A 23,002-nucleotide genomic window follows, 5' to 3' on the forward strand; every position below is an offset into this window, starting at 1 on the left:
ATAAAACGCTGTTCAATTGGTCTGTTGCTTGAACATTGTGCAAACATTGGCATCTGCATTTTCAGTGTGTGAAGTGCAGTGATTGTCATGTGGCCTGTGGGCTGTGTGAAGTTCACCACCTCTCCATCAGCTGTCCCTCGAAGGCTGGCAATGCCTACAGCAAGCCTTGGTGTGAGTAGCACTGTCTTATAGGATGCTCACTCAGTCAGGTTGTATCTCAATTTGGGATAATGAAGCTTGGAAATGAAAAGTTGCCTTGTCTTCCAGAAGCTATCTTTAGTTTAGTTTGGAGATACAGCGTGGAAACAAGCCCTTCAGCCCACTGAGTCCACACCGACCAGCGATCCCCGCACACTAACACTATCCTAGACATACTAAGGACAATTTACACTTGTACCAAAGCCAATTAACCTACAAACCTGTACGACTTTGGAGTGTGGGAGGAAACCAAAGATCTTGGAGGAATCCCACATGGTCCCAGGGAGAAGGTACAAACTTCGTACAGACAGCACCTGTAGTCAGGATGGAAGCCGGGTCTCTGGCACCGTGAGGCAGTAACTCTACCACTGAGCCACCGTGCCGCCCCTTGTCAATGCTTGAGTGGAGCCTGGGTGGCAGTTAAGCTCCTCTCAAGGGATGAGTGGTCACCATATTAAAGACGTTCTTAACACGTTTGTGAATAATGTGGTTGCATTGAAAACTAGAGTCTTACATTTAAGCAAAACCATTGGCAAAGTTGGGAGATTCAAGTTGATGGAGATGTATGGTCTATAGATACAAAGGTATGCTAGCAAAAAAATCAAAGCAATTGAATTATTTTAGGAATTAATCCAGAGGTATCAATGAATATACATTTCTTAGAGGAACTAAACAGTTCACTGGAAAAGGGATATAACCATAGCCACCAACTGGGTGGAATCTGGGACCTGCTGCCTGAGGAGATATTCTCATGACTTTTAAGAAGTATCTGGACAAGCACTTGAATTGCAAAGGCCTGGACAGCTGCAGACTAATTGCAGGGCCATGGAACGAGCATAAATGGTGAAAGGTCTTGGTTGGCCATGCAGACCAGAGGATCTGTTCCAACATAGTGCACACCACGATCCCATACCTTCAAGCAACTTCATTGGGTCAGCTTAACCTGTCCTCATAAGATTAGGAAGGTGCTTAAAAAACAGCTTTAAAGTAATGAATAAAAAAAGAGAAGCTGAGTGAAAGGTAAATGATCAAGAAATATATCATTGTTTTCATAAAAAGAGTTTAGCACTTAGACAGGAAAGGATAAATGAAAATAAAGAATGAGGAAACGGCAGAGAAGTTAACTAGTTATACAGTTTTTATGCTTTGGAAACAACAAAGGCTATCTCATGAACTGAGTGAAGGATTGGCCAGTTTGTCATCACATGTAGCACATTCCAGTCCCCAGCAATAGTCCACACTCAAGATAGATACAAAATGCTGGAATAACTCAGCGGGACAGGCAGCATCGCTGGAGAAAAGGAATGGGTGACGTTTCAGGTCAGAACCCTCCATGGTCTACACTCACTGTGCAAGCAGGTTGGTGAAGAAGGAACTTGTCAGACTTGCCTTCATCAGTTAGGGTATTGAGTACAGGTAGACACAAAATGCTGGAGTAATGCTGGACAGGCAGCATCTCTGGAGAGAAGGAATGGGTGACGTTTCGGGTCAAGACCCTTCTTCAGGAGTACAGGAGATGGACCATCATGTTACAGATGTACAAGGCATTGATAAGGCCATCCACTTGTGTTGGCATAGAGTCATGGAATTATGCACTTTCATGCAATTATGTACCTTCACCCCTAGATCTCTCGGTTCCACATCACTCCCCTGGGCCTGATCATTTGCTGTGCAGATCCAGTCCTGCATTGTCCTATCAAAATGCTACTCCTTGCATCAATCTGAATAAACCCTGTTTGCCATTCCTCGGCCCACTGGAGGCCCATCTTTGTGCCTCTGCTTCCTCATGGCCTAGTACCAGGCTCCCACTCTGACACACTTCTCCTTCTGTTCTTACTCTTGAAGTCACCAAATCATCTCCACTGACTTTCATTTTCTGGACCAGCTTCCAAACTATAACTAGTTGACATGACTGTTCTCAGTCTTTCTGCAGTTCACTGGCGAGGCTGGGTTAGGCTGTCATTCCTTCCCACTGTAACATCTTTCAGAGCGTTAGAACTTCCACTCCTAGCCAACTTGCTCTCCAAAGAAAAATATATCTTTCCCTGGGGCACAAGAATCTAAAAGAAAAGTGGCTGATCAGTGAGATTAAAGATACCATTAAATCAAAGGAATAGATGTAAATTTGACACAAACAGTAATAGACTTGAGGGTGGAGAGCAATTTGAAAATTCAGCCCAAGATGGCCATGAGTGTGGAGGAAGGAACTGCAGATGCAGGTTTAAACCGAAGAAAAACACAAAAAGCTGGAGTAACTCAGTGGGACAGGCAGCACCTCTGCAAAGAAGGAATGGGTGATGTTTCGGATCGAGACCCTTCTTCAGACCATGAGATTGATGCAGAGGGGCAAGACAGTGTGAGTGCAGTGAGCATAGAAACAGACCCGGTCTCTGTAGAGGGACATGAGAAGTGAAAACATTAGCAAGGCCAAGTATGGGGGTCCTGCCGAGAATTTATAACGGGCATTGCGGAAAAGTAATCGAACAATGACTTTGTTTCTGTCAAACACACAGAACCTGCCAAATATATTAGACAGTCAAGGTTAAGAATGTGAACAAACTAGTGTTAGTCACAAATATCACGAGAAAATGTGTACGCTCAAACACTGATAAGGGGCTGATAAGTGGCACTGCAGAGTTTTGAAAGACGTGGTTTTAGAGATAGTGGATTCTCTGCTTATCGTCTTCTGAGGATTTATATATTCAGGAATTGTTTGTAGAATTGGATGGCAACAAATGTAATTGGACTATCTCTGAACAGAGGAGTTGTTGGGGAACAACTGATCTGTTATCCTCATGACAGTGATAGGGAGAATGTGGAGACTAATGAAGGCAGGAGAGGGGAAGGCAGGAGAGGAGAAGGCAGGAGAGGGGAAGGCAGGAGAGGGGAAGGGGTGGGTGAAGAATTGGTCAGTGATAGGTGGACACAGATGATGCAGATGGATGGAGATGGGAGCCAAAACTGGAGGTGAAATGGAGATAAAGGGGTGCAGATTGGGAATCTGATCAGGAGATGGGGAGTGAATTTATGATCAGCCATGATAACATTGAATGGCGGTGCTGGCTCAAAGGGCCGAATGGCCTACTCCTGCACCTATTGTCTATGTTTCTATGCTCCAGCCAAACCATAAGTAAGATCATAAGCGATAGGGGTATCTGGCCATTCGGCCCATCAAGCCTACTCTACACGTTCTACATGCCCAAGATGCCCAATCTACACTAGCCCCACCTGCCTGTGTTTGGCCCGTATCCCTCTAAACCATCCCTGTCCATGTACCTGTCCAAATTGCTTTTTAAATGTTGTTGTAGTACTTGCCTCAACTACCTCCTGCGGCAGCTCATTCCATACCCCCACCACTCTCTGTGACAATGTTGCCCCTCAGGTCCCTATTAAATCTTTCCCTCCTCACTTTAATGCCATGTCCTCAACCTCTCTCTGCTGGACTCTCACGCTGGCCTGCAGGTCCGGGCGCCCCATTACAGGAAGATGTCGAGGCTTTGGAGAGGGAGCAGAGGTGGTTTACCACAATGCCGCCTGGGAGAGAGGGTATTGGCTAGAGGGAGAGGTTGGACCATTTGGATTGTTTTCTCTGGAGTGCCAGAGGTGGAAGGAAAACTGCTAGGTTTGCAAAATGATGACCAGCGTAGATAGACTGTCTAAACATATGTCACGAGGTGGAAATATCACAGAGTAGAGGGCACGGCTTTAAGGACAGAGGGCAAAGTTTAACGCAGTGTGTAATGAACTCATTTGCCCTGGAGATTATTTTCACTCATTCCCCACACACCATGAATGACTGAGTCCCCACTCTCCACACACAGTGAATGACTGAGTCCCCACTCCCCACACACCGTGAATGACTCCCCACTCCCCACACATTGTGAATGACTCCCCACTCCCCACACACGGTCAATGACTGTCCCCACTCCCCACACACCGTGAATGACTGTCCCCACTCCCCACACACCGTGAATGACTCCCCACTCCCCACACACCGTGAATGACTGAGTCCCCACTCCCCACACACAGTGAATGACTGAGTCCCCACTCCCCACACACAGTGAATGACTGAGTCCCCACTCCCCACACACCGTGAATGACTGAGTCCCCACTCCCCACACACAGTGAATGACTCCCCACTCCCCACACACGGTCAATGACTGAGTCCCCACTCCCCACACACAGTGAATGACTGTCCCCACTCCCCACACACGGTAGTGACTGAATCCATTGCATCCCTCATGTTGCCCAACATATCCGAGATGTTCAATATCTGTCATCATCGTTGTTCTACTTAGGAAACCTTTTCACTGAATCACTATCCTTAAGGGTCTGTCCCACTTAGGTGATTTTTTAGGCGACTGTCATAGTCGTAGCAGGTCGCCGAAAAACCGGCGACTGGACCCCCTACAACAATGTCTACGACAAGCTACAACAAGCCACGTAGTCGACGTCAAGCTACGGCAAGCTACCGACAACCGGCGACCCAATCGTCGCGAGTAGGATGTCCACCTACGACCGCACCTACGACAACCTATGACAACCGAAGTCAACCTACGTCCACCCGCGACAAGCTACGACAAGCTACAACCCTGTCGGCAACAACTGAAGACAATTCACGTTATTTTGGCCTCCTGTTTTGACGCCGGTACCTGTCGCCGGTTGATGTAGGTAGTCACCAATGGAATTCACTGAAGTCAGCACAGGTGATAACCTACGTCACCTGGCGACAACCAACGACAGCACCTACCTCAGGAGACGTCAAGCAACGCTCATTGGCATCAAACCCACTGTCGCAGAAACATCTTCAACATTCTGAAAATCCAGCAGAGACCAGAAAGATGCTACGACTCTTTGGAGATGACTCCCGGCCGTACAGGCGACACCCTGGCGACCGTGTAGCGACAGTCTAGTCGCCTGTAGTCGCCTAAACAATTGCCTAAGTGGGACAGGGGCTTTATGCTCCCCCAAATAACAATGTTCCATTCTTGTGTAGGAGGGAACTGCAGATGCTGGTTTAAACCGAAGATAGACACAAAATGCTGGAGTAACTCAGCGGGACAGGCAGCATCTCTGGAGAGAAGGAATGGGTGACGTTTCTGAAGAAGGGTCTCGACCTGAAACGTCACCCATTCCTTCTCTCCAGAGATGCTGCCTGTCCCCTACAGACAGAGATGCTGCCTGTCCCCTACAGACAGAGATGCTGCCTGTCCCCTACAGACAGAGATGCGGTCTGTAGAACCTATTGCTGCCCACATTGTAAATAAACTCAGTATAAACGGTAACACTGTCTAATCAAAGTTGTGACCTTCAATTAACCTTTAGCTTTGGGTACCCGGTATCACAGCAGGTTTCAGGCTAGCTTACATGTCTGTAGGGTGTAGCGCCAGTTGACTACAGAATTGATTGTTTCTTAATATACGACCTGTCCCCCATTGCACTACTTATGGTAAAGAAGTTAATTAGATTTTTATATCAATTGTCAAATGTGTGGGAGTGGGGATAGCATAATAGTCAATAGACAATAGACAATAGACAATAGGTGCAGGAGTAGGCCATTCAGCCCTTCGAGCCAGCACCGCCATTCAATGCGATCATGGCTGATCACTCTCAATCAGTACCCCGTTCCTGCCTTCTCCCCATATCCCCTCACTCCGCTATCCTTAAGAGCTCTATCCAGCTCTCTCTTGAAAGCATCCAACGAACTGGCCTCCACTGCCTTCTGAGGCAGAGAATTCCACACCTTCACCACTCTCTGACTGAAAAAGTTCTTCCTCATCTCCGTTCTAAATGGCCTACCCCTTATTCTTAAACTGTGGCCCCTTGTTCTGGACTCCCCCAACATTGGGAACATGTTTCATGCTAGAGTCAGTTATTAAAGATGGGATAACAGCACATTTGGAAAGTGGTGAAATCATTGGACAAAGTCAGCATGGATTTACGAAGGTAAATCATGTCTGACGAATCTTATAGAATTTTTTGAGGATGTAACTAGTAGAGTGGATAAGGGAGAACCAGTGGATGTGTTATATCTGGACTTCCAGAAGGCTTTCGACAAGGTCCCACATAAGAGATTAGTATGCAAACTTAAAGCACACGGTATTGTGGGTTCAGTATTGATGTGGATAGAGAACTGGCTGGCAGACAGGAAGCAAAGAGTAGGAATAAACGGGTCCTTTTTAGAATGGCAGGCAGTGACTAGTGGGGTACCGCAAGGCTCAGTGCTGGGACCCCAGCTATTTACAATATATATTAATGATTTGGACGAGGGAATTGAATGCAACATCTCCAAGTTTGCGGATGACACGAAGCTGGGGGGCAGTGTTAGCTGTGAGGAGGATGCTAGGAGGCTGCAACGTGACTTAGATAGATTAGGTGAGTGGGCAAATGCATGGCAGATGCAGTATAATGTGGATAAATGTGAGGTTATTCACTTTGGTGGCAAGAACAGGAAAGCAGACTATTATCTGAATGGTGGCCGATTAGGAAAAGGGGAGATGCAACGAGACCTAGGTGTCGTGGTACACCAGTCATTGAAAGTAGGCATGCAGGTGCAGCAGGCAGTGAAGAAAGCGAATGGTATGTTGGCATTCATAGCGAGGGGATTTGAGTATAGGAGCAGGGAGGTTCTGCTGCAGTTGTACAGGGCATTGGTGAGACCACACCTGGAGTATTGCGTACAGTTTTGGTCTCCTAATCTGAGGAAAGACATTCTTGCCATAGAGGGAGTACAGAGAAGGTTCACCAGATTGATTCCTGGGATGGCAGGACTTTCATATGAAGAAGGACTGGATAGACTCGGCTTGTACTCGCTGGAATTTAGAAGATTGAGGGGGGATCTTATAGAAACTTACAAAATTCTTAAGGGGTTGGACAGGCTAAATGCAGGAAGATTGTTCCCGATGTTGGGGAAGTCCAGAACAAGGGGTCACAGTTTAAGGATAAGGGGGAAGTCTTTTAGGACCGAGATGAGAACTTTTTTTTCACACAGAGAGTGGTGAATCTGTGGAATTCTCTGCCACAGAAGGTAGTTGAGGCCAGTTCATTGGCTATATTTAAGAGGGAGTTAGATGTGGCCCTTGTGGCTAAAGGGATCAGAGGGTACGGAGAGAAGGCAGGTACGGGATACTGAGTTGGATGATCAGCCATGATCACATTGAATGGCGGTGCAGGCTCGAAGGGCCGTATGGCCTACTCCTGCACCTATTTTCTATGTTTCTATTTGGCTAGTTGTTACAAACAATAACATTTGGTGATAGTTTCCCCGGCTGCCTCTGGTTCTCGAGACTTCAGTAGATGAGGAAGAACTTTAGTTTTAACAGAGTTCACTCATCCAACCTATACTTCATTTGAGAGGATTAGTTCTTGCCGTTTTCAGTCCCCTGCCAATGTGCAATACCACACCGGAAACATCATAATAAATCAAAAAACGCCATTTGATCCGTCAATTCTGTTTCCTCCATAAAAGATTTATGAGCAGCTCAAATCATGAACTCGCCATCTGCCTCCCACCTGCACGAAGTATCAGCCATGTGCGAGTGTCTACACCGTGTGCGTGTGTCTACTCCATCCACGTGTATTTACACCGTGTCCATGTGCATGTGTGTCTCATCGTATGTGTGCATGTGTGTCTACACCATGTGTGTCTACACCGTGTGTGTGCATGTGTGTCTACACCGTGTGTGTGCATGTGTGTCTACACCATGTGTGTGCATGTGTCTACACCATGTGTGTCTACACCATGTGTGTCTACACCATGTGTGTCTACACCATGTGTGTGCATGTGTGTCTACACCATGTGTGTGCATGTGTGTCTACACCATGTGTGTGCATGTGTGTCTACACCATGTGTGTGTGTGTACACTATGTGTGCATGTGTGTCTACACCATGTGTGTGCATGTGTCTACACCATGTGTGTCTACACCATGTGTGTCTACACCGTGTGTGTGCATGTGTGTCTACACCGTGTGTGTGCATGTGTGTCTACACCATGTGTGTCTACACCATGTGTGTGTGTACACTATGTGTGCATGTGTGTCTACACCATGTGTGTCTACACCATGTGTGTCTACACCATGTGTGTCTACACCATGTGTGTGTATGTGTGTCTACACCATGTGTGTGCATGTGTGTCTACACCATGTGTGTCTACACCATGTGTGTCTACACCATGTGTGTGCATGTGTGTCTACACCATGTGTGTCTACACCATGTGTGTCTACACCATGTGTGTGCCTGTGTCTACACCATGTGTGTCTACACCATGTGTGTGCGTGTGTCTACACCATGTGTGTCTACACCATGTGTGTGCGTGTGTCTACACCATGTGTGTCTACACCATGTGTGTGCGTGTGTCTACACCATGTGTGTGCGTGTGTCTACACCATGTGTGTCTACACCATGTGTGTCTACACCATGTGTGTGCGTGTGTATACACTATGTGTGCATGTGTGTCTACACCATGTGTGTCTACACCATGTGTGTGCGTGTGTCTACACCATGTGTGTCTACACCATGTGTGTGCAGGTGTGTCTACACTGTCCATGTGCGTGTGTGTCTGCACCATGTAGGAGTGTCCAGTCACTGAGCTGCCAACTCTTTACACAATTTGTGTAGTAAGTTTTCTCCGGGCGCTCCGGTTTCCTCCCACATTCCAAAGACGTGTGAGTTTATATATTACTTGGCTTCTGTAAACTGGCCCTGGTGTGTAGGATAGAACGAGTGTACGGGGTGATTGTTGGTCGGCACAGACTTGGTGGGGAAGGGCCTGTTTCCGCGCTGTGTCTCTAAACTAAACCACTGGCATTGTACTCCAGGCACTCACCACCCTCTCTGACAATAGACAATAGACAATAGACAATAGGTGCAGGAGTAGGCCATTCAGCCCTTCGAGCCAGCACCGCCATTCAATGCGATCATGGCTGATCACTCTCAATCAGTACCCCGTTCCTGCCTTCTCCCCATACCCCCTCACTCCGCTATCCTTAAGAGCTCTATCCAGCTCTCTCTTGAAAGCATCCAACGAACTGGCCTCCACTGCCTTCTGAGGCAGAGAATTACACACCTTCACCACTCTCTGACTGAAAAAGTTCTTCCTCACCTCCGTTCTAAATGGCCTACCCCTTATTCTTAAACTGTGGCCCCTTGTTCTGGACTCCCCCAACATTGTTTCCTGTTCCCAGACATGTTTCCTGCCTCTAATGTGTCCAATCCACTAATAAAAGTCTATAAAAGATAGAAAATACAGGCTTCACAAAAGACTTCAGCAACTACCTGTGCTTACGCATCAATGTAAGAAATAGAATGCTGACCTAAACTAGAAGAAATTATTTGAAAAATACATAAGATATTATCTGCCTAAGATTCATCTTGTGATTGCACAGAGATGGTGTGAAGACTGCATGTCCTTCCATCTACAATCACCCTTCAGCTGTTAGCACAGCGGAGGTGGAGAGCCAACCCACTGCTTATTTACAGCTGTTTATTTCCCACCATGGAATTGATTTCTTTGTCACATGGGTGCAATATAAAAGGAGAGTATAGCTCAGTTACAAGAAACTCTCAGGTTAATTGACTTTCTTTTTTGCTGCTTCCAGTGAAGTATGGTTGTGGTGTTGAGCTCTGACCGGGTTTTCTGAACGTTAATGTGATCCGTTTCTCATTCTTGATCAACCTGACGCTGGTGATCTGTTCCAGATGGACAGGCTGGAATCTCTGGGACCAAGTATCAGCGGGATGGCCCGGTGCCCGTACGATCCCAAACAGGCCAACGTTGCCGTCTACGCCGGTAAGCCTTAATCCCAACTGCTATTTGCTTTACATGCACTCCATTTATTAGCCAAATGCAACAAAAAATCATAATTGATGACCTATTTTAACTGGGATATGAAACAGGATATGAAACACCATTGCACTCTCACTTCCCTTCTGTTAACTGGTATATGAATTACATTTTGTCCTTCCATTTACCTCATCTGGATCCAGAACTGCCCGTTATAGAAGGAGGAGAGACACTGGACAGGTGCTGGGTTAATCCAAAGCTTAATCTGATAGAGAGTCATAGACACAGCGTGGAAACAGGCCCTTCACCCCAACTTGTTCACACCAACCAACATGTGCCAGCTATACTAGTCCCACTACAAAATGGCCCCTACGGTTCACGGGTCAGGCAGCATCTCTGGAGAACATGGATAGGTGACGTTTCACAGAGTGCTGGAGTAACTCAGCGGGTCAGGCAGCATCTCTGGAGAACATGGATAGGTGACATTTCACAGAGTGCTGGAGTAACTCAGTGGGTCAGGCAGCATCTCTGGAGAGCGTGGATAGGTGACGTTCAGGTCGGGACCCTTCTTCAGACTTGAGAGATTGCTATCTCCAGTAGATGAGTGGCAGAATCATGGCTGAATCAATGGTAACCACACTCAGTCTGAAATACCGAGTGGAAGTTTCATCTCCATTCCCCCTGGACCTCCACCCTCACAGAAACCAGTCTTCAGCCAATTGCATTCACCTGATGTCACATCAAGGAAAGACGAGGAGCAGATGGATGTGACCAGGCATCTACCTGCCGCTGTGCTGCACAATTATGGGCAAGGCCAACAGTGTGCCCAAGTTTACCCTCTTCACCGCTGACAAATTTGAATATTCCGATAATCCGATAAAAAGGGCATGGCCATGATGGGCCAAATGGTCTCTTCCTGGGGCTTCCCCTTCTTTGAGTTGATGATAATCTGATGGGAACCTCTGGTGGCATTGACTTTGAACGTTGGTAGGTGATGTTTGGACAAATTGTGAAGCTTCCTTTATTTCGCCACTACAGACAATAAGCTCTTTACTGGGACAGTCACCGATTTCCTGGCGATCGATGCAGTGATCTATCGGAGCCTGGGAGGTCACCCGACCCTGCGCACAGTCAAACACGACTCCAAATGGTTCAAAGGTAGGTCATGTCATCCCAGCACCAGGAATATGTGACACATTCTGTAATGAGAAGGCAGTGGAGGCCAATTCACTGGATGTTTTCAAGAGCGAGTTAGATTTAGCTCTTGGGGCTAAGGGAATCAAGAGACATGGGGAGAAGGCAGGAACGGGGTGCTGATTGTGGATGATTAGCCATGATCACAATGAATGGCGGTGCTGGTTCGAAGGGCCGAATGGCCTCCCCGTGCACCTGTTTTCTATGTTTCTCTGTAACACTTCAACTTCTGAATTTATTGAGGACTTTGACTTGATATTCAAACAAAGTGTTTGCATTTATATAAATAAAACAGAATGCAGCAATGCAGGCCTCCAGTAATGCATGGCAGACGTTCTCTGCAAGCATTGACCTCAGTAAAATTCCACGTGAACCTTTTGATCAAAAAGAATATTCAACCCATAAGAAGCAGAGAGTATTATTTTGCAAGTTGTGAATTATTTTAACGAAGTAAGATTTTGACGAGGTGGTCATATGTTGTGGGTGGAGGGAGCCGGTGAGAGACACATCCATGCGATACACCCTCTGTACACTCTACCTGAGTCCAGGTCTTCACATGAGGTGAGAGGAAAAACAAGTGTTGTTTCGGGTATAACAAGAACAGAAGGTGAAAATAGCATGTAAAATATTGATGTCTTTTTCTGGATGACCCGATTATATCTCTCTGCTGTAATCATTCCCAGCAACTGTCCATCTCAATATTGTGTGTACCATTGGAAATTTAAACCTAATATATCAGAATCAAAGAACATTGAGATTCATGAAGCTTATTAAAATTCACAGCAACATTCCTGGGCATTTTAAAGGAAGCTGTATAAAAAATATTCCAAAAAAATCAGCAGAAAGGATTGCGTGTCATAAAATGGAATAAAATGATCAGCCATGATCACATTGAATGGTGGTGCTGGCTCGAAGGGCTGAATGGCCTACTCCTGCACCTATTGTCTATTGTCTAAAACTTGCAGGGAACCACTAATTGATGCGGAGGCAATTATTTTTTCCAGACAATAGGGAAGATGGGATAGGGTACAATTACTGACTGGGGTATTTGATCGCTACTCTACACTGAGCCGAGCCAGGGTCCGGGTTGGCCTCAGTGCCCCAGGACTGGGGGAGGAAGACTCCATCCAGGATGTCCACAGCTGACCATGCCCTGTGGTCCCCTACCAATGGTGGGATGTCCACCACAATCAGATGGCTGCTCATGTGGTGGTCAGACTCTTGCAGTTAAATAAAACCCCCGACTGGAGAACAGTCCCACACTGTGAATGGAACCAAGGATTGTTACAGTGTAGAACCCCATCAATTATTGACCTGAGTTTCAAGTGTAGGTTTGTATTATTTCTTCCTCTGGGAATAGAGCACTTTTTTAAATTAATGGGACCTGATAATACTTTGATAACTTCTGACTTTTTGATAATTCCTATGGCAATTTCATCAGATTCGTAATTTTTGTTTTAGACGCCTTTTTTTCCCCGTCAGCTGGTCATTTCTTTTCTCAACATCTATATTTCCCCTTTAACAGTCTCGTACTTATTAAAAAACTGATATCCACTGCGCTGTGTAACAATAATTAATACAAACGGATATATTAATGTAGCTTCTCTTCACTGCACCTAATTATGTTTGTGCAATTTGTGATGATTAAAGATTATAATGAAAACTGATTCAATACATTGCAATAAAATGTTCATTACATTGAAAGGTGTTAAGCCAATTTACAATTACATTATTTTTTTCTGTAATGGGTTACTATGTGATTAGTAGAATGTCATCCTTAATGTTGGTGATCGCAGTGAGTTCAGCTGCGTTGTCTGGCTTTCTTTCAGAGCCGTATTTTATTCATGCCGTGGAATATGGTCGGCATGTTTTCTTCTTTTTCCGAGAAATCGCTATGGAATTTAACTACCTGGAAAAGGTAACTGGAATACCGGAAATGTGTCATGATGGAATAATGTGTGCAGTGAATTCTGTAAATATATGTGCATGGGTGGGGGGGGGGAAGCAACATTTGTCCCCACCGTCTTGGAAATAAAATACTTCTTTATCATTTGGAGATTCTCTACCCTTTGCTCCCCATTCAATAAACAAGCATAGCTTGGATTTAGAATGTGGCGCACAAGATGACAAAAGGCATGTATGACGTTGGGGGTATTTCCTGTCATCACATACAACCAGCATGTTTGGATTCACCTTGGTTACTCAACTTTCTTGCTGCATTCAATAATCCAACACTATGACTGCCTCCAAATCTGAAGGAACAAGGCTCTGGGTCCACAGTCATCTATTCCCAGAGTGGTCATCCCACGTCACACCACAACATCTAGTCATCCCAAGCCCACTTCAATGACTAAATGTAGGCTGCTACATTTACCAACCTATCTGTGGGGAGAAAAATAACGTGGAACTCTAGCCTAGAATAAAGGTTGTCTCTTTTCTTACAGAGATGTCGTTCAGACTATCAAAGACATGGTCCAAGGTTTAATCAATTTACTTTCCAAATCCTTCTCTCAGTGACTTTCCCCCTCTTTAATTTAACTGCACTAAGAATCAAGATGGTGATGGGATGAAAACTGAATAAGCCCATGACCTATAGATTTCTGATGTTTTTACTAATGACCTGTGATGAAGACTGATGCAAGTTTACATATTGAGATAGGACAAGTACATTTATAGCCTAACAGTGGATAACAGAAACATTTATTGTTTCCATTTCCAGTGGTTTAACTGAATAATCAATGAAGAAGTAGAGTTCCCACAACAGCTCACAGATTTATCCATTGTTGAGTTATCTTATCCTAAACTGATCACAGGAGAGCAGCCCCAATGGTCTGTCCTTCTCCTAGTTTGATGGAAGCATGTTTCTGCTTCCAGCCTCGGGTCAGTGCTGGATTCCGAGTCAGGACCATGGCCGAGCTTTGGTTGGGAGCCCAAGGAACAGACACAACTGAGACCTTTGAACATGTGGAGTCACTTTCCTGTTGATATCCAGAACATTGCCCAAAGAGAGGCCAGTTAAGCAAGTCACGAGGGAACAATAAATGGAATCCTGGATGAATCATATTCTTCAAGGGAACATTAAATCCAAAGGGAACATTAATTCCACACATTAACTATTAACATGATCATATTACCCGTTAACAGTGAAGTTATTGATTCAGCTGGATAAAAGTGTGCAGATATTTCACTATGTTCTCACAAGAGATGGCAGTGGGGTGTAAAGTTGGTCTCTGTTCTCTGGGGCGATGGAAGAGTTATTTAATAAATCTAGTCATCACCAGCTCCCAGTTCATGATTCCCACCTGGAAAGTGAAGACAGAACCAGGGTTGCCAGTGAAAACTCAATGATTATCCAGTCATTAGCATGCATTACAGTGACCCCTTACCACTGCCAATCCCTGTGGATCCCTAGTCAAGGGGAACGACTGCCTTCAGGAGAGAAGGGGAGAAACTCTGGAGCCAACAGCGGGTCTTCACCAATGCTCTCTCTCTCAACGACAGGTGGTCCTCTCCCGTGTGGCTCGTGTCTGCAAGAATGATATGGGTGGGTCGCAGCGAGTGCTGGAGAAGCAGTGGACATCCTTCCTGAAGGCTCGCTTGAACTGTTCTGTACCGGGAGACTCGCACTTCTACTTCAACGTCCTTCAGGCGGTGACTGACATCATCCAGATTAATGGGCACACCATCGTACTCGCCATATTCTCCACTCCCTCCAACAGGTAATAAACTCCAATCATTAAGTGTAGGCTCCATCCATGAAGATTGCGGTTGTGATTTACTGTCCGCTCCCACACAGTAAAGCGCATCAATGTAAATGTACAAAGCACTGTTCACCTGGAGATCTGTGTGCTGGTCTAAATGTGGGTATCACTGTCCTTGAACGACTGCAAAGAACAAGAAAGATGATTACCAGCATAAGGAGGAAAATGGGGAAGAATAAGGAAATTGGGCTTTTTACGATGATCAGGAGACTGCAGGAAAACGTAATTGATTTTAACGACAGCTGTCAGAACTGATTCAGGGATCTCAGACTGTGACGGCCATCCTCAACAGATTCAGACAGAGATGGGAGGGTCGAAATGGAAAAGATTTGCAGTACAAGTTCCCAAGAAATATTGTAGCAGGATGCAGTAGAAAGACATTCTGGATTGCAAACATAGTGGATTTTAGACTGAGAAAGGATTGAATGACCCAGTAAAAAGCCAGTTGTGTGGGTAAAAGATCATCTGGAGAAAAGGCTTATTTAGATTCAGCCGAACAATGATGCTGTTGGTGTATTATAAATATTGTATTTCATTGCTGTCTGTTTTGCTTTCAGAAAATGCCTTGATTTTAAGAAGTAATTTGAGCAGTTTATGTTTTATTAAATTTGGTGTTTATTGAGATGAGGGCCATAATTCGAGCACAGATACAGTTCCAATTTTAGGCACATGGATCCCAGGAGCGGGAACTGCATGCCTAGGAGGCTGGGACTGTGGTTCAGTGACGTAGTTAACCTCTATCACAGGACACCCTACAGTCTGGGGGCTTTCAACTCACAGATGTCACCTGAATGTGGCGGGTCAACTGGGCAGGTTAAACAGTAGCATGTGGACGTCAATGTAGCCGGCGATCAAGCATGAACAAACCCTCCAGTCACTGGCAGCACTGTGGTGGAGATGGGCTGGAAATGGTGTCTGGTGAGGGATTAGAGGATGCAAGGTGAGGTAACCCTAAAGCTGGAGAGATCTGGATTTATCTTTAATGTCCAGAAGACCACATCTCATCCTCTCCTGATGTCCTTCCATGTTCTTTACTTGATCAAAGCCTGCAGCAGATGTGTCCCTCAGGCTAAAGTTATCCTTGTAAAGGACCCAATTGACATATCAGCCTCTGATTTTTGCAACTGAAGGACATGAGGTCATAAGGAATAGGAGTCGACTTAGGCCATTCGGCCCTTCATCTACTCCCTCAATCATTCAATCATGGCTGATCTACTACTCCCTCCTAACCCCATTCTCCTGCCTTCTCCCCATAACCTCAGACACACTCCCCATAACCTCAGACACACTCCCCATAACCTCAGACACACTCCCCATAACCTCAGACACACTCCCCATAACCTCTAACCTCAGCCACGCTCCCCATAACCTCTAACCTCAGCCACACTCCCCATAACCTCTGCCACACTCCCCATAACCTCTAACCTCTGCCACACGCCCCATAACCTCAGCCACACTCCACATAACCTCTAACCTCTGCCAATGTCTTTCCTCCAGCTGAGAAGAGCGGCCAAAATGTAGAAGCAAGGAACTAAAGATGCTGGTTTTCAAAGAACGACACAAAGTGCTGGAGAACATGGATAGGAGACTTCTTCTTCGTCAGGAACCTTCTTCAGAATATTTGGCCAGTCTGTAGAAGGGTCCCGACCCAAAACATCATCTATCCATGTTCTCCAGAGATGCTGCCTGACCCGCTGAGTTACTCCAGCACTCTGTGAAACGTCACCTATCTGTGTTCTCCACAGATGCTGCCTGACCCGCTGAGTTACTCCAGCACTCTGTGAAACGTCACCTATCTATGTTCTCCACAGATGCTGCCTGACCCGCTGAGTTACTCCAGCACTGTGCGAAACGTCACCTATCCATGTTCTCCACAGATGCTGCCTGACCCGCTGAGTTACTCCAGCACTCTGTGAAACGTCACCTATCTGTGTTCTCCACAGATGCTGCCTGACCCGCTGAGTTACTCCAGCACTCTGTGTCCTGTTTAAGAGCAGGTCGGTATGGAGGATTGCAGAATCAATTAGCAATAGTACCCAGCTGACGTTTTCAATGAAAAGTTAGAAGAAATATTGGCAAGGGAGGTTAGTCAGGTTGCTGGACTGGACTGGACTGGACTGCCCACTCCTGCCATTGGCCATTACACTGATTTAGATGCTTCTGACATTTAAAAACAGCTGAAATAGATTTATATAATTAATGCAATTAAAAATTATTATACATTTTTTAAATTCTATCTTTACTAAAAGTATGTGACATTGGCATCATTAAAGAATAAAGGTTAACTAAAATAAAGAACAAACAGTGATGTGCTAACCCATTGAAAACTTGACTGAGCCTCGTTTTACACTAAGAGGCATTGAATCACCGTGCCGATCAGATTGCAGGGTTAAATGTCTGACGTTGAACTCATTTTAAAGGCCAGTTCATCTGTCCCATTATTCTTCACATAAACCACCACAGCTTCGTAAAGTGGGGAACAGGAGTGATGGAACCCTGGTGGACATGGTTGTGCAGTAGACTGAGATGTGTGGAATCTGTTGCTTTAGCTGTTTGGCCCATCAGCACCAAGCGACTCCGATTAAGCAGCCTCTTTAAAGAATGGCATTAAAATGTAATCAAACATTTTATTTTCCTGCAAGAATGTGAAATTAATGGGTCAAGTCAATGAACGTCAACAATCAATACGCTCCGCGTTCCAAACTAGATGAGCTGACCTCAAGAAATAATTACTGAATAATGACTGAATAATGACTGTCAAGTCTGCAAATTGTTTATCAGCCATTCACAAGTCCAAATAATTCTTTATTTCTCTAGAAGCCCATTTTGAAAATCGATTTGAAAGTGGCAATAAACAATATGTTTTAATCAAGCGTGCATGCAAGGTCAGCAGGTCTTTGCTTTTGCAGATAGCTTTTATACAATCTAGTCTTCTGGCAACATACTAAACCTGGACCTTCTCACCTCGGTAGCCTAGAAGGACATGTCCACCAAGTGTCATTGCGAAACACTGCTCCATACATGATTGTTATTTAAGAATATGTCATTCAACATCAAAATCTGCAAATAATGAGGACCAGTGCTGGGTGCAGGAAGCATTTAACCACAGTGGGGAAGAAAGCAAGAATCAATACACAAGAAGGAACTTGGGAAAAAAACTACAGACCAGAGATTTGTGGAAAATCGACTTTAATGTAGATAAATGTGAGGTTAATGCATTTGGTAAGAAAAGTAAAAACATCAGACAAATCTTTGAAAATTAAAATGAAATAGAGAGCCAAGTGATCTTGTGATGAGAATAAGGGACCATCACACTCATTCATGTGCCAGATGTATTCATGACAGACAAGGTCCATGATTAGGGCACCATTCTACTTAACATGAGCCAGTACTGCAGAGTATTCTGTCGGGGCGTGATGATGTGTCACACTCCCTCAAGGGTAGCAGCTCTCACGTTACCTCCCAAATTCAGCTACGATGCGGTGTGGACGTATATGGACAAGTATGGAGGTGTGTGGAGGTGTGTGGAGATGTATCGAGCTGTGGAGGTGTGTGGAGATATGAAGGTATGGTGGTGTGTGGAGATGTACGGAGGTATGGAGGTGTTGAAGGTATGAAGTGTATGGGGCATTGAGGTGAATGGAGCTGAGGTGTATTGGTACTGGTTTGTTATTGTCACGTATACTGAGATGCAGTGAAAAGCTGTGTGTGCCTTTCTGGAACCCAGACTGAAGTAATGCCACAGTAACATTGCCAACCACACCTCCCATCCCTCTGCTGGGAGATGTCAGTGCTGCAGCTGTACTGGTGCAGCTTGGCTGGAAGGAGGGCATTGAGTTCTGGAGTACAAATCTTCAGCACCATTGCCGAGCTTTGTTTGGGACCCTAAGGCAGTGTTCTGTCCAGCGGACTTAACTGTTTCTTGATATCTGTGGAGGGAATCAAATTGTGTTCATTATGAGCTACAGGGAGAGGCTGAGCGGGCTAGGAATCTTTTTCTTGGAGAATGAGGATCTTATAGGAGTGTACAAAACCATGAGAGGAACAGATCGGCTAAACGCAAAATGTCTCTTGCTCAGAGTGAAGGAATCGAGGACCAGAGGACAAAGGGTTAAGGTGAAGGGGGAAAGATTTAATAGGAACCAGAGGGGTAACTTTTTCACACAGAGGGTGGTGGGTGTATTGAACGAGCTGCAGGAGGAGATAGTTGAGGCAGGGACTATTGCAACGTTTAAGAAACATTTAGACAGGTACATGGATAGGACAGATTTGGAGGGATATGGGCCAAATGCAGGCAGGTGTGACTAGTGTAGCTGGGACATACATGTTGGTCGGTGTGGGCAAGTTGGTCTGAAGGGCCTGTTTCCACACTGTGTCACTCTGTGGGACTGTGACTGAGACATGTTGGTCGGAGTGGGCAAGTTGGGCTGAAGCACACTGTGTGACTCTACGACTCTATGCAGAGGCCACGAGATGAACCCACAGTGATCATCCACTCAACACGTTTGGCTAAAGGCAGTTCCGAGTAATTCAAAACATCCAGTCAATAGTCTTGTGGTCACCAATACTAATAACAGCTCCTTTTTTCAAATCTCTGATTATTTAATTTAATAAATGCAATACATCAGCTGCCATGTAGAATTTTGAATTTGAATCAAAGTTCTAGTTTAAGGAGGATTGAATTCACTAGCAGCAAGTTTATATTAAACTGGTATTGGACCCTAAACAGGTTGCACTAAGTCTAATGCATAGCTCTGGTCCATTTACCGCAAGACCTCTGGCAGAAATACCAGTCAAAATAATGGAAAATGTTGCTGTCGGTGTTATCTGGAGCACTCAGCTGCAGACCCCATTACAGCGACGGTCCATAATGTAACAACAGCCAGCTGGATTGATGTCACAGCATCATCAATTGTGTTGACATCAACAGCTCGTGACAAAACAGTGGTGAACATTTCATGGTTAGTCAGAATAATGCAAAATATTTCCAAACATGTTAACAGAGAAAACAAACTGCAAATATAGGTGGGACTTTAAATGATCCAGATCGATGAGTATAGTATAACATTGTGGTGTAACAGCAGGGTTGTGGAGAGAATGTTTCCATTTGCATCATAACCAAAATCAGGAGGCATATTATGTCAAGAGAATTGCTATTAAAACTAATTAGGAAATAAGGAAAGAATGGACACAAAATGCTGGAGTAACTCAGCGGGACAGGCAGCATCGGAGAGAAGGAATAGGTGACGTTTCGGGTCGAGACCCTTCTTCAGACTCAAGAATCATCAGTCTGAAGAAGGTTTGCAACCTGAAACGTCACCTCTCTCCCACTACTGGAAGTATTTATTAGTTCAGATTCCCAACATCTGCAGCTTTTTTATTTTACTTAACTGAGGAAGTTAACTCTGTGTTTGAATTCTCACTGTGTCATTAGCTCAGATAATGTCTACTTAGCTGCTGAAATATGTTCATGAGATACTCCGGGTTTGTGGAGCTGGAAGCACATGAAGGCTGCTGTCATTCCCCACAGCTCCACATCCCAGCAAAGTGCTCCAATTTCATTTTCACGGTTTTATTTGCATTTTTAAAAAATCACTTCTTCAAAATTTTAACTAGGGCCCTTTCAGTATAATGAATGAGGTAGGTTTCATAACCTTTTTGTAAATGTAGCTACTCCTAATACATTATTAGTAAGATGTCTTATGGTTATTTAGTCCTGATTTAGTTTATTATCAAGCTGTCATCTTAGTCCTAAGTTTTTTATATCGATAAATGTGCAATTCCTTCCAACACATTTCTCTAAATAAAAACTGTTGCAGCAACTCACCTGAATCTGAAAACCCTAGTCCACTCTTTAATCATTCTGTAAAATGGTATTCACTCAAATCAAACTCTTTACACTGAGTGGTATAATTTTATTTTCTCCCATCGGGACTATATTTCCGTAACCTGCAATCCATCAGCACATTTATATTAGTGAGCCTGAGTGGAAAATTACTCTTTGTTTAAGTTTACACTTTCCATCATCCACCAACGACTTAATTTGGTGTTTATTGGATAATAGTCCAAGGGGGCAAATTAAATCCTTGAAAATAGTTCACAATCCTTCATTTACTGAGAGCAATTAACATTGTGTTTTAATAAAAACTCCACAAGCTGCACTTGTATAGTACTCAATTTTAATTAACATGAACTGACTGCATATCCTTGAGCAGCAGGGAAATCTAAGGAGAGTACTTCTCACTTAACCTTCTCCTCAAATTCCTAGTTAAAGAGGCATATTGCTTATCTTTCTTAAAGTTTTACCTTCCAAGTTTTTTAAGGTAAAAGGCAAGTAAAACGAGTCTGATTTAAGTGAGTGCAATTGTACAGTGAGTAGTAAGGAATGAATGGACGGTTTCCAATTCCAAGTGACCTGCTGTGCTGAGATTTATATTGAGAAACTTCAACGTTTAATTTCGGGCCAGGCTTGCTGCCAGCACAGTTCCACGGCATCTTATTCGCCAGTTTGAGTTGCCCCTTGGAAACACAACACAGCCAATGTGCGGCGATCGCTGGTCAGTGCAGACTTGGAGGAGCAAAGGTCCTGTTTCCGCGCTGTATCTCTAAACTAAACTAGTGTGCGAACGGGTGATTGCTGGTCGCTGCAGACCTGGTGGGCCGAAGGGCCTGTTTCTGCGCTGTATCTCTAAAATAAACCAGTGTGTGGGGATCTCTGGTCGGCGCGGACTCGGTGGGCCGAAGGGCCTTTCTCTGCGCTGTATCTTTAAGCTAGACCAGTGTGTTGGGATCTCTGGTCGACGCGGACTCGGTGGGCCGAAGGGCCTTTCTCTGCGCTGCATCTCTAAGCTAGACCAGTGTGTGGGGATCTCTGGTCGGCACGGACTCGGTGGGCCGAAGGGCCTGTTTCTGCGCTGCATCTCTAAGCTAGACCAGTGTGTGGGGATCTCTGGTCGGCGCGGACTCGGTGGGCCGAAGGGCCTGTTTCTGCGCTGCATCTCTAAACTAAACTAAACTAAGCAGGGATTGGTGCCTTGTGATTGCACTGTTCATGGCTGCAGAAGATATTCACAGGAATACTGCAAGAGTTTGCAGCTATGTGGAAAGATTGGATTGGCTGAAGGTTTGAAATAGAAAGGGACAATGGATAGTTAATTGAAGGTCTAAATATGATAAATAGGAAAAAATGTGAAAAACAAGGGGCTGAAAAATTACCTTGCGGTGCCTGGAATACATGATCTCTCTCCCAGAACAGTGCTGTTCATTTTACTTAGAGCTGTGTAAGTATGCCAACATCAAAGAGTTTTCACTGGGAAGACCCAACTCTCTCACATCCCACCTCCTCAAGCATGAAATTTTCAATCTGCCTCTTCTCAAAGCTTCATGTTGTGACTTTTGTTTAGCTACCTGGGTGATCCTGATGGAAGCACATCCTTGCCTGAAACCATAGTGGTTGAAGGAATGTGTTACATTACAATGGATAAAGGCACTGCAGGCTGTAGGACTAAACCACAGACATCAATAGGTTGAAGGTTTAATCCTAGTTGTGTTGCCTAGTTACGTAATCTCAGGCAGCACGTGATTCAGGAATTGGCTGTATTGCCGCTGAGCTTCAGAGAGAAAGATCAACCAGAATTCCCACTGTCAGTGTGGACAACATGCCTTTGAAAACAGCAGGTGTTGACAGCTTCAACCGTCATGTTATTAATCAGTCAAGTGATATATGACAAGTGTTCACCAGCCACAGTTTTGATTCCCTGTAAAAACAAGCGAGCAAGAATGGGTGCCTTCCATTGCCTTGGACGTGATTACACTGCAGAGAATGCAAGAGAGATAGATGTCTGACACTGTAACATTATAGCTATGCGGAAAGATTGGATAAGACTAAGAACAGAGGTTGCCACGAGAAGCTTAATTGAGGTGTGTAAAATTAGGAGGAGTCCAAAGAAGAAGAATTATAAACATTTCTGATAAGCAAAGGAATGAAAATGGATCTTATGTTGGAGTAATGTCAGTGCTGAAGTTGTGATTAGATCAGCCATGACCTTATATAATAATAGAGCATCT

The 23,002-nt window shown here is 44.8% G+C and overlaps 1 protein-coding gene across 3 annotated transcripts in view; it reads left to right on the plus strand.

Annotated features, from left to right (window-relative positions):
- LOC144607243 (semaphorin-6B-like) overlaps positions 1-23,002 on the plus strand; it is a 284,386-nt gene that overhangs the window by 193,243 nt on the left and 68,141 nt on the right. For 2 of the 3 annotated variants that reach the window (XM_078423936.1, XM_078423938.1), the window contains 4 exons: positions 9,896-9,986; positions 11,019-11,138; positions 12,971-13,092; positions 14,676-14,893. In XM_078423936.1, coding sequence (XP_078280062.1) covers positions 9,896-9,986; positions 11,019-11,138; positions 12,971-13,092; positions 14,676-14,893 — 551 coding nt within the window. The remainder of the gene's footprint in view (positions 1-9,895; positions 9,987-11,018; positions 11,139-12,970; positions 13,093-14,675; positions 14,894-23,002) is intronic. The other variant, XM_078423937.1, reaches the window with a different exon arrangement.

Source organism: Rhinoraja longicauda, chromosome 28, assembly GCF_053455715.1.
Source record: "Rhinoraja longicauda isolate Sanriku21f chromosome 28, sRhiLon1.1, whole genome shotgun sequence".
NCBI classification, from domain to species: Eukaryota; Metazoa; Chordata; class Chondrichthyes; order Rajiformes; family Arhynchobatidae; genus Rhinoraja; species Rhinoraja longicauda.